The 12606-nt window shown below is 30.3% G+C and overlaps 1 protein-coding gene and 1 long non-coding RNA gene across 2 annotated transcripts; both read left to right on the top strand.

Moving 5' to 3' along the window:
- The first annotated feature begins 759 nt into the window (after positions 1–759).
- Positions 760–2105, top strand: LOC130981320 (putative pentatricopeptide repeat-containing protein At1g12700, mitochondrial). The gene has a single exon (XM_057904916.1). The coding sequence runs from the start codon at positions 760–762 to the stop codon at positions 2101–2103; it is 1344 nt and encodes a 447-aa protein (XP_057760899.1). The 3' UTR covers positions 2104–2105.
- A 7499-nt stretch (positions 2106–9604) lies between these two features.
- On the top strand, positions 9605–11680 carry LOC130983193 (uncharacterized). The gene is made up of 3 exons (XR_009087276.1): positions 9605–9770; positions 10846–10901; positions 11225–11680. It is a non-coding gene; the product is annotated as an uncharacterized LOC130983193 (long non-coding RNA).
- Positions 11681–12606: the final 926 nt, after the last annotated feature.

The following is a 12606-nucleotide window of genomic DNA, read 5'->3' as shown; positions in this document are numbered from 1 at the left end:
TCCACTGTTTCCTCTCCCCCTTTTCTAGTGCCAACAATTGAAGCTGATAGGAGATAAATGGTGTTTGCGAGAATAGTAAATGCTTAATTAGTTTTTGTTGTCTTTGACCTCTGCCCCTTCTCAATAAAAAAAATATTAAAAAAAAAGTGCAAAAAATAAAAAAGTAAATTTTAAAAAATTGTAAATATTTTAAATTTTACAAATATTTTAATAAAAAATTAGATTATATAATAATATTTTTAAGAAAAATAGTTAGTTAATAAATTTTAAACATAATAATTTAATTTAATTATCTATCGAATAATACAAAATTTAATTATTTTACATTTTCTGTTATAATTTAAAATAATATTTTAATATAATTTTTGAATATTATAAAAATTTTATTACATATTAATTAATTTTAATAAATAAAAAATATTTATATTTTTTATATTTTTATATTTTATATTTATTTATTTAAAAAATAAAAAATTATATTATTAAATAAAATATTATATATTAAAAAATATTTATTTATATATTTAGATATTTTATATCTATGAGAATCCATCAATCCTCTTTTTTTATTTTAGTCTATAATTTTTCTTTAATAAATGGGATGGTTTATATAAACGTTCTTCACAAAGTTGTCTAAGACATACCCAGAACAATTGAGAACTATTTGCACAGAGATAGCAACGTCTAGCCGTCTACGTCTTGGACCAGAAAGCAGAGAGCACTCCCTCTAACTTAACAGCGAAAGTGCGAATCACTAAAATGTTGTCATCCTCAACCTCAAGGTTCACTTTCATTTTTAGGTATTCTCTTCTCCAAATCCCTAATTTTCTTTCCTTCCCTTCCTCTTCATCCCTTCACTCTCATTCTACTCGCCAAGTTGATGAAGCTTTTGATTCCTTCACTCGCATGCTCTCTATGCGTCGCCCTCCATCCATCATCCAATTCACCAAGATTTTGGGATCTCTTGCCAAGACCAACAATTTCCCCACCGCCATTTCCCTTTTTCGGCAATTGCAAGCCAGTGGAATTGCGCCCAGCATATTCACTTTGAATATCTTAATCAATTGTTGCTGCGGCATGGATCGTATGACGCTTGCTTTCTCTGTGTTGGCCAAGATTTTCAGAATGGATTATCAACCTGATACGGTAACATTGACAACAATCCTGAAAGGTCTCTGTCTTTGTGGTAGTGTTGAAAAAGCAGTGTGCTTTCATGACAGAGTGCTGGCTCATGGATTTCACTTCGACCAAGTCACTTATGGGACCTTGATTAATGGGCTCTGTAAGACCGGACACACATCAGCTGCTATTCAAGTGCTGAGAAAGATCCCACGGTATGGAATTGTTCCTAATGTCTTCATGTACAGCGCAATTATTGATAGCCTCTGCAAGGATACACTTGTATGTCAGGCTTTTCAATTATTTTCTGAAATGCTTGCTAAGGGAATTTCTCCCAATGTTATCACGTACAGTTCTCTCATTTTTGGATTGTGTCTTGAGGGTCAATATAAGGAAGCCATTGATTTGTTAAGTGATATGGTGCTTAGAAACATTACTCCAAATGTTCATACCTATAGTATTTTGATCGATGGGCTATGCAAGGAAGGAAAGATCAAAGATGCTAAGAATGTGTTGGCTGTGATGACAAAACATGGTGTGAAACCAAATGTGGTTACTTATAACAGCTTAATGGACGGATTTTGTTTGGTTAATCAGGTAAATAAGGCAAAAAATGTATTCAACACAATGGCTGATAATAGAGTGTTACCCAATGTTCAAAGTTACAATATCATGATTAATGGCTTTTGCAAAAGTAAAATGATGGATGACGCCTTGAATCTCTTCGAAGAGATGCGTCGCAAGAACTTTGTTCCTGACACGGTAACTTACAATACTCTAATTGATGGCTTGGGAAAATCAAGGAGAATCCTTTGTGCCTTGGAGCTTCTTGAAAAGATGCATGATCGAGGTCAACCCGCTAATATAGTCACTTACAGTTCTTTGATGGATGCTTTGTTCAATGTCAAACAACATGACAAGGCACTTAGACCATCTCCAGTAGGGAACTCATCCCAGTTCCTGTTTATGGTCCACCTGTCATAAAAAGTAACTCCACATCAGCTTTTGCGTCATAAACAGTAAATAGGAACTCAAAGCATCTCTCTCTTCTCCATTAGGAGGAACTAACTTTAATCCCTGTTGTGGTCCCACTTAATTAATTAATTAAAATACTTAAAATAAATGTAATTAATTTTTTTCAATAATATAATTCAAATTTATAAATTTAAAAATAATTCATAGTTAAAAGATATTAATATTAAATAAATTCATATATAACAATAATACACAATATATAATTCGGGATTACATTAATTTGTAAAATTAATTAATACAAAAAAATATAATTAAGCTTTATAGTTGACGACAAACATTGTGAAATTGCTATATGTATTCAATCAAGTCCTCTTTCAATTGTCTATGCTGCTGTATATTTTGAAATTGGATATTTTTTTGGAGAAATATAAAAATTAAATTTATTTTTTTATTTAAGTAAATTTAATTAATTATAATTTAATATGATACTATAAATAATATTTAATATTAATTATGATATATATAATTAATATAAATTATTAATTAAATAAAAATTTAATTATTTAATCTAATTAATTATTATAATTATTAATAAATTAATTATAATTTAATTATTTAATTAATTATTATTTAAATAATTAATATAAATTATTAATTAAATAAAAATATAATTACTTAATATAATTAATTATTATAATTATTATTTAATTATTTAATATATCTATTTAGTTAATTAACATTATATATAATTATTTATTTTCTAACTAACTTGCCATTTGGCAAGTGTTGCTTGTTTCACAGGAGTCCCTGTTCAGAGGGACTCCCCCTCCTTGGAATTTGTGTGGGAACTCTCTTCCTTCCCACTCCAACGCATAAGCCTTCTTTCCTTCTGACATAACAGTAATTGGACTTCAATTTTTACTCCCGTTGGAGATGCTCTTATGTTATTCAATCAAATGAAAGAGAGTGGCATTGATCGAATATATATACATACACCATACTTATAGATGGCCTGTGCAAAAGTGGATGGCTTAAAAATGCAAAAGAGATTTTTCAAGATCTTTCCATTAAAGGGTATCACCTAAACACAAGGATATACAATGTTATGATAAAGGGGCTCTGCAAAGAGAGCCTACTTGATGAAGCATTGGCCTTAAAGTTGGAAATGGAAGACAATGGTTGCTCTCCGGATGCTGTAACTTACGAAACAACTATTCGTGCTCTGTTGGAAAAAGGTGAAAATGATCAAGCGCTGAAACATCTTCATGAAATGATTGCTAGAGGCTTATTGAAAAGACACTAAGGAGGAATAAATCAACTCAAATTAATAAATTTTCTGTTGTCAAAATTTGTACAGAACTCGGTAAATTTTATATCTATTGGGTTGGAGGATTTGGGAAATGCCATGAACTCACTATCTCCTTGATTTTGGTCATCTCACTGTTATTGAATTAATTTTGAACTTGTGTTATTGGCTGATTTTTTAGTCTTTGTTACCAAGGCTATCATGCATCCTGTTTCGGCGGATATTCCTAGTTGTAACTGGTGGCTTAATGCTTAAGATTTCTTGATAGTAATTAGAGCTCATGATTGGTCTGATGAGCAACTGTGTTTTATTTGACTGAATCTTCTTAGAATTCTTCTAAAAGGTATGCGGTGGCAAGATTAATGACATAGATGTATGATTTTCACTGCCATCTTTGAAACAAATACATCTACTAAATGCATGACCCCACTTTTTTTGTTGACAATTTCAACATTTTTGTTATTTTTTAAAATCTGATCATAGGTGAAGAAACCTATATACTAAGTCTGTGATTACACTTGATGTTTCAAATAAAAAAGGCTGTGCAAGAAGGAATTTCTAGGAATTTGGCTAATTTGGTTCAAATATGAATTATCTTAAAACCTTTGTTCATTTTCATAATTAATGTTACTCGGCTTTAATTCTTAGAAATCAATTGAAAATATGTACATTATGTTCATTTCCATAATTAATGTACAGTTGTAATTAATGTTATCTTAAAACCCTTGTTCATTTTCGGAACTAATGTTACTCAGCAGTTAATGCTTAATTGAATTATTTCGTTATTTCTTATTGAAAAGTCCTATATAGGGATTATTACATTGTTCTTGTTTAAAATCATGTTGAAAAGCTTTTATTATTAAAACATGGTTTGGAGTTTTGTTGTCTGTTATCAGCTACACCTGTCATGAAAGATTTGGTGATTCTAATGCCAAGTACAACTATTTCTACACCTATTTCTTTGGTATTTTCTAAATCTTCTCTGCACTGTGATGAGTGGGGTTAGAATAAAGAATTAAAAGTGAAACAATGTTGTACATATTGAAATTGCATTTGTTCTTGTAGAATATTTTTGAATGCTAATACAATTTCTTTTGCGATCAAAAGTTGAACTATTATATAGCCTCACTACTTAAGTGCTGATTAACTTATTCTATAAAACTGATATTGACCTTGTATTGGTGGTTGAGTATTTGGATTCTTGTCATGGATATCATCTTTGTTCCATGCTTACTGATTGCTAGGTGCACTCAAGCATGTTAAGTTGAAGCATGGCACAGACAATATTGAAGATCTCTAGTATGAATTTTCCTTTATACATAATTGCGAGACACTTGATTTAATATTTTGTCAGCTTATTTGGTTTCTAGTTGAACCCACTATTCAGTTATAAGCTTCAAATTCAGTTTTAGATGGAAGTGAATAATAGCTACTTTCACAAAAACCACTCTTCAGATTAGACTAATAAACATAAAATGAATTGATCTCGAACAAGATAGAATATGGTTGATGCTGCTATAAACTTTGAGGAATCAATCTTAGCATCATAATAAAATTAGGTTGTTCATGTACTATTTATTGTGTGGTGTATACTGCATAAATTATGGATTTAATTTCTTTAAAATTTCCCTTTTCACAAATAATTGCAGGAGATATACATTTGATCTTTCGAAGGGTATAATCATGCATTTTTTTTGTGACTGGATGATAGATAGTCTTAAGTACTGCAGAGATCCGAATTTGCTGAAATAATGGCGGTGTTGAAGGCATTGCAGAAGCAGATCGGTGGTTCTCAAGTGTCGAGAACCAGAGACCTGGTAGGAGATTTGGTTGTGCATTGTGATTATGAATAGAATATCTATCAATAACCAAGGCAAGACCATTGGAGTTTCCAAGAACTACGAATGCATTGTTGATCTTGAAAAGATATGAACTTCAAAGTCTTGGAAAGAGTTGCACCAAAAAGATGTAATGTAGTCAGTTTAGTCTGATAAATGTATAGTTATATATAAAAAATAATTTAACCATTAACTAATATTTTCTTCTTTCTTTTACTCTTAAACCAAACTCTAGTGAGAAAAATTGTTCAAAACAAAAATGTCATTTCTGTAATTCTATGGAAAGTTATAATATATACAAGAGCTGATTCAAGTTCTAACCAGAATGAATCAAAACTAAGCATAATTTACACACAAACTAACATTTTTCTTTCAAGAACCTCTCTCAGTGGATCTATTCTAACCCTGACAGATTTTGGAAGGAATAGCTCTTTGCAATTGAATGCTATAGAAGGTAGCATTTCAAGGGCCAATACCAAATTGTTGTTCTTCTTTGCATGCTCTGCTACTTCATTGTCTAGGGAGGCTATAGTAATTTTAGTGATGAAAATGAATAGAATCACTGGAAAAAAAGGTTTAGTTTTGAGTTATATGAGAGAAAAAGAAACTTCACAACAATAAAGGATGAATTTTAATTTGGTTATGTAACTACTTATTGGTAGATATGTGCATGAAGAAGAGAAAGGACAAAACAATATAGATGAATATAATCAACTGAAATTTCAATTTCTTATCATCTCAAGAAGTTACACCATGAATATTGAAGGACAAATGTTATGTTTCTTTAGGTGTGTGTTTTTATTTTATAGGATAAAGTATATTTTTTGAAAAATTAGTCGTTAGGGATAAATTTGATGTAAATCGAAAACATTTAGATAAAAAAATTGAAACAAAATAAAATCTAAAGATATTTTTAAAATTTTTAATAAATTTCAAAGACAAAAAATTTATACTTTTCCCTATTTTACATATTTTTTACTCTGACTTTCATTGCATGCCAATATTTCAAGGTCTTAAAAATTTTATATTAATGTAACAAAAGAAGGGTTCTTACCATTTGAGAAAAAGAAATGGCAGCTTCAGGGTAGTTGGTTAATTTAACCCTTTATTATTTTTTTTTAAAATGATCAATTACATCTCTTCAATCTTCATCACTTTTAGAAATGTGATTCCATTATTATATGAGACAAACTCCTATCTCATAAGTCATAACCAACTGCATAGCTACAATTGAATGTCGCTATGACACTATAATGGCTTGTTAATATGAACATCTTTTAGTTGCAGTTAATATAGTATTCCAAAATTAATTTATATGACAAAGACAACCAATTTTGAATATTATATTGTACACAATTAAAAAGTATCATATCAAATAGTTGAAAATGACATTCAACTGTACAACGGAGACTAAATTTTAGGGAAAAAAAATAATTTTGTAATATTGAAAAGACTGAACTGAATATTTTAGGAGGCTAAACTAACATTTCTATGTAATTTATAAAAGAAAATTGAATATGAGAATGAGACTCCTCTTTCCTTTCTTTATATGAGACTCCATCTCTCTGTACACATCAACTTTATAGTAACGGATACTAGAAAAAGTTTGATTGGGACCATATTCGTGTTTCTAAATATATAAGAAACTTAGTTTAAAAATCGCTTATCCAACTAATTTTAGGAATCATACGAGTATTACTTCAAAAATTACGAATACCAACAGTTACACTGGAGAAGGAAATTTTGGACAAATAATTGCTCCTATTTTGGTTGAATATGCATTTAAGGGATAAAATCATGATGCCATGCACAACTTGAATTGGTAACTCCTTATAAAACGGAGAGTGAAAGAATTATTAGATTAAAATCAACATAAATTATCTGGTATTCCAAAGCTTAGTAACAAAAGTACCAAAGATAAAAACAAGAATAAGTATATAAAATTAAGTGACCAAAGAATGGTATTTAAACCGTGATACATACCAGGAAAGACCAATGTGTGATTTTTGGATAAAATATTAGTTGAAAGTGTATGTTTGACAATAATTCAAATTGATTAGCACATTATTGATATAGATATCATAAGCAGTTTAAGCATTTGGAGGATGAATCAAGATACTAAGCCAAATGGACAAAAAGTAGAGATAACTAGCATTTTTATACAGACATTGTGATGATATATTTTAATCGTATTTTGCTGAGTGAAGTCTTAGAGTAATTTTTCTATTAGTTGTGTGTACTAAAATAGTTTATAAAATTTTAATTGTACTAATTAATTATGTGAAATTAAGAAAAGTGCATTATATTAATTTCTAACGATGTAATGAGCTACTTGATGGAAAAAAAAAAAACGAAAAGACTAATGTAGTGCATATTTGTTATTCTCAAAGACCTAATGAATGCAATTAAAATCTCGTAAACTATTTAATACATGTAACCAATTTAAAGGATCCTCTTAAAATTTAACTCAGTTTTATTTGAAGGAAAAGATAGTTATATTTTAATGCATTCATATATCTTAATTCTTGTATACATTGCACTAATCAAGAGTAACCTTAAGGACCATTAGGCCTGGCAGCATGGACTCTATCCGCGGGTACCCAACCCGATCCAACCCGGTCGGGTAGGATTGCCAACCCGATCCGCTGCGGGTAGAGTGCGGGTTGAGCCTCAACCCTACCCGCACCCGCGGGTTGACCTGCGGAGCGGGTAGGGTGCGGGTTGAGCCTCAACCCTACCCGCACCCCCCATAATATGTGTTATATATGTTTAAAAATGTTACATATGGGAGTTGAACCAAGGACCTTAAGCATATGCAAAAAGTTCCTAGCCATTGAACCAAGGATACTTGCATTATATTTGGGATATTTGTGTTATTATAATATTTCTTTTTGTCAACCCGCGGATAGGGTCGGATATCCGCGGGTTGAGCGTGGGTAGGGTTAGAGTTGGGTATTTCTCAACCCGCGGGTAGGGTAGAGTTGAGTGTTAGTTAAAAACTCAACCCGCGGGTAGGGTTAGGGTTGGGTTCAAACCCTACCCTACCCTACCCATTGCCACCCGTAAGGACCATCAACCATGTATAAGTAAAATTGAAATATAAAAAATACGTACCAATGCAAGGATTGATACGGTTCCATAACAATATTCTTCAAAAACAATTATTGAACAAAGTTATAATTAAATTCAAAATGGGTGAATACCATCATTCCCATCCAAGAAGCCAACATATCTTCTTCCTCTATGTTAAAAGGAGCTAATTCTTGAAGATAATTCATCATGCTGAGTGAAAGTAAAGGGGGTTGTTATAGTAGATGCTTAAGATTCATGAACAAGAAATATTTAACATTCAAATCAATGCCCCAAAATTATTGTTGCCAGCTCTAAGTTCAAGTTTGTAATTTTATAGACGAGTGGCGTAGGGACAAGGAAACGAGATTTGAGAAACATAGAGTGGGCTATTCGTGGTTTTTTGATATGTCTAAGATGAGCACAATAATGATATATTTATTAAACCAATTTGGGTTGGTCGAGTGGTCAGCAGCTTATTCGTCCGTTTAAGCAAGTGTCGGGAGTTCGAACCCCGCCTTGTGCATGCAGCAACCCATTGGCCAGCGGCAGACCCTTAAATGAAGCTCAGATCCGCAATGGATTAGCCCTTAACCTGTCGGGTTAGGAGATACCATTTGGGTAAACCAAAAAAATAATATATTTATTAGAAGTGTTATATTTACATAAATAAATATTTTAAATGATAATATTTTAACGCACAATATTTTAAATGGCTACAAAGTCTTTTATTTTTAAATAATTAAATATAAAATATATAAATACAAAATATATAAATATTTTTTATTAATTAAGATTAATTATTATGTAAGAAATTTTTATAATATTAAAAAATTATATTAAAATAATATTTTAAACTGTAACATAAAAATATAAAATAATTAAAATTTTATTTTACATTACTCGATAAATAATTAAATTATTATACTCAAAATTTATTAACTAACTAATTTTGTTAAAGATATTATTATATAATATAATTTTTTATCAAAATATTTTAAAAATATAATTTATTTAAAATATTATATATAATACATAAAAATATTAATTTTTTCATTTTTTTCAATTTAAAAAAAAAGAATAAATAATATAATTCTAAATAATACCTATCACATTATATATTTACTTATATTAGCAAAACTTAAATAAATCTATGGGATAAAATCCTATATTTACACTGAAATGGTATACAAAGTCAACAGATATCAATAAATAAAAAATAGGATTTATGGCTACACAAACCGGCTTTTGTAATTATATATGTGCATTAATGTTAATTTATTCCTAAGCTGAAATGGTTGTGATTTTCAGCATTCAAAGGGAATCCTTGTTAGTTGTGAAGCTTCCCTACACTCTTATTTTCTTTCGATCTTTCCATTTTCCCCATATTTAAAGTAAACTCCCCCATATTTATTGTCTTCCGAGAAATGATTGATAGAGGCTTATTGAATGGTTTATAGAAGGTAAGATACATCAACTCAATTTAATAATTTTTCTATTATTGTTGAAATTATTACAAAACTTGGTAAATTTTGTAACAATTGGATTGGAAGATTTGGGAATTATCATGAACTCAATACCACCGGTTTTGGTTATCTCATTATTATGAATGAATTTTGAACTTTTGTTATTAGGTGACTTTTGAGTCTCTGTTTGTTGCCATGGCTATAATGCATCCTGTTTTGGTAGATATTCTTTGTTGTAACTGATTTGTTAGTGCTTAAGATTTCTTGATAGTAACCTAGAGCTCATGATTGGTGTGATGAGCAACTATGCTTTATTTGACTGAATTTCCTAGGAAAAGATATGTAGTGCCAAGAGCCTAAGATTAATGGCATAGGTATATGATTTTCACTGCTATCTTCAAAACGAATTCATCTTTGACGTTTTGATATTTTTTACAATCTGATGACAGCTGAAGAAATCTGTATATTAAAGTATATTATCACACAATGTGAATTTGGGTAATATGGTTTAAATATGAAGTATCTTAAAACCTTTGGTCATTTTCATAGTTAGTGTTACTCAGTTGTAATTCTTAGAAACTTAACCAACCGAAAATATGTACATATGGAATAGCTCTTCACAGAGATTTTCTGTTAATGCGTAGTTGAACTGTTTCATTACTTGTTGAAATCCTATATAGGGATTATTGCATTGACATTGTTTAAACATGTTGAAAAAGCTTTTATTATTAAAACATGGTTTGGAGTTTTGTTGTTTGTTAACAATTGTTTTTACACCTATTTCTGTGGTTTTTCTAAATCTTCTTTGCATTGTGATGGCTGAGGTTAGAATAAAGAATTAAAAGTGAAACAATGTTGTACAATTTGAGGTTGCATTTTTTTAGAATATCTTTGAATGTTAGTACAATTTCTTTTGGGATCAAAAGTTGAACTACGATATAGCTTCGTTGCTGATTAACTTATTTTATCAAACTGATTTTGACCCTGTATTGGTGGTTGAGTATTTTGGATTCTTGACATGGATTTCATCTTTGTTCCACGAGTAATACCGATCTACCTTACTGATTCCTAGGTGCACTGAAGCATGTTAAGTTGCAGCATGGGGCAGACAAAAATTGAACTTCTCCGGTATGAATTTTCTTCAAAAATTGCACTGATTATTATTTTCTTCTTACTTTTGCTCTTAAACAAAACTCTATTAAGAAAAATTGCTGAAAACAATGTCATTTCTATAATTCTATGGAAGGTTGCATTACAAGATATATATATATATATATATATATATATATATATAAGGGCTTATTCAAATAGCTTTTCACTTTAGACATTGTTTTTGGATTCAAGCTTTAACCAGAATGCATCAAAATTGCACACACGGACTATCATTTTTCTTTCAAGAACCTCTCAATGGAACTATTCTACTAAGTACTATCATTGACTTGTTTTGGTAGGCACAGCTCTTTGCAACTGAATGCTACAAGAGGTAGCATTTCAGGGGCCAAATCCAAATTGTTGAGGGGGATTCTTATTTGTACAAATGATACTTCGAATTGGAACGAGCACGAAGGAATTAACGATACTTCATCTTTTGAGTTGTTCTACTAGATCGGTCGCACAAGACCTTTGGTCTCTGCCCGGACTTGATGAAAAAAATGGGATCACTTCTTATGAACTTGTTGAGAATGATTCTGATCTAGTTCATGACCTATTAGAAGTAGAAGGCGTTCTGGTCGGATCCTCATAGACAAACAAAAGGTCGTAGTCAGTTTGATAATGATCGAGTGACATTGTTTCTTCGGTTCGAACAAAGGAATTCTTTAAATATGATTTAAAATAGATCTTGTTTTATCGTTGATCAGAAATTTCTCTATGGAAAATATGGCGCTTTCTTCTTTTCATGCTCTGCCACTTCATTGTCTAAGGAGGCTTTCGCAATTTTGATGACGAAAATGAATAGAATGCCTAAGAAGAATAATTATTATTATTAGATCTCCAAAAGAAAATTTGGATGAAATCAAAGCTAAAAGAAAGAGAACGGATTTTCTAAATTTTGTCGTTTTTACACTTGATAAGATCGTGTTATCTTGAGAATTGTTCTTTTATTTATTTATTTTTTTTCAAAAACTCTTTCATAGTGGTGGTCAAAGCTTAATTGAGAATAAGAAAATAAGTGAGTATAGCTGCAAAAAAGTAAATATTACATGTATATTAGAGAGTATAAATATCCTGTATATGGAATACAAAATATGGAAGCTATATAGTCTGCAAAACTTGTAGATAATGAAACTTAATCATAAAACTTGTGAAGGATAAAGCTTTGAGAAGGTAATGCTTTAAGCTTTTAGAGAATTAAGACTTGATCCAGAACCTGAGCTCTTATATATTGAGTATGGAAGGCAATATACACATTTTGGAACAAGGAATTTTATAGGACAGGGGCAAACAAATACAAAATACAATAAAAATGTCATACGGCAAAAAATTAATAAAATATAATCTATAAAATGTATCTCAAGTCAATAATTATATTATATCGTATACAAAAGATTAAAAAAATATAAACCAACTTAGGTTAGTCTAATAGTTAGCTCACTAATCCGCTTAAGCAGTGTCAGGGTTTGAAGTTCGCTTGGTGCATGTAGCAATTCATTGGTCAATGGTGAACCCTTAAATGGAGTTCTAACTCGCGATGAATTAATCCTTAACCTGTCGAGTCAGGGGATACCATGAAGAAAAAAGAAATTAAATAATATATCTTAAGATCTTAGTATTTTTAAGTTGTAGTCAAACAATAATTTATGAACTAAGTCATTATATTTATAATTAAATTTGA

Source organism: Arachis stenosperma, chromosome 5, assembly GCF_014773155.1.
Source record: "Arachis stenosperma cultivar V10309 chromosome 5, arast.V10309.gnm1.PFL2, whole genome shotgun sequence".
NCBI lineage: Eukaryota > Viridiplantae > Streptophyta > Magnoliopsida > Fabales > Fabaceae > Arachis > Arachis stenosperma.
The sequence above is the reverse complement of the archived record's forward strand: the minus strand, read 5'-3'. Positions and strand labels throughout refer to the sequence as shown.

Excerpts from the sequence above, each read along its gene's own strand:
- LOC130981320 (XM_057904916.1), top strand. The coding sequence starts at position 760 with ATGTTGTCATCCTCAACCTCAAGGTTCACTTTCATTTTTAGGTATTCT.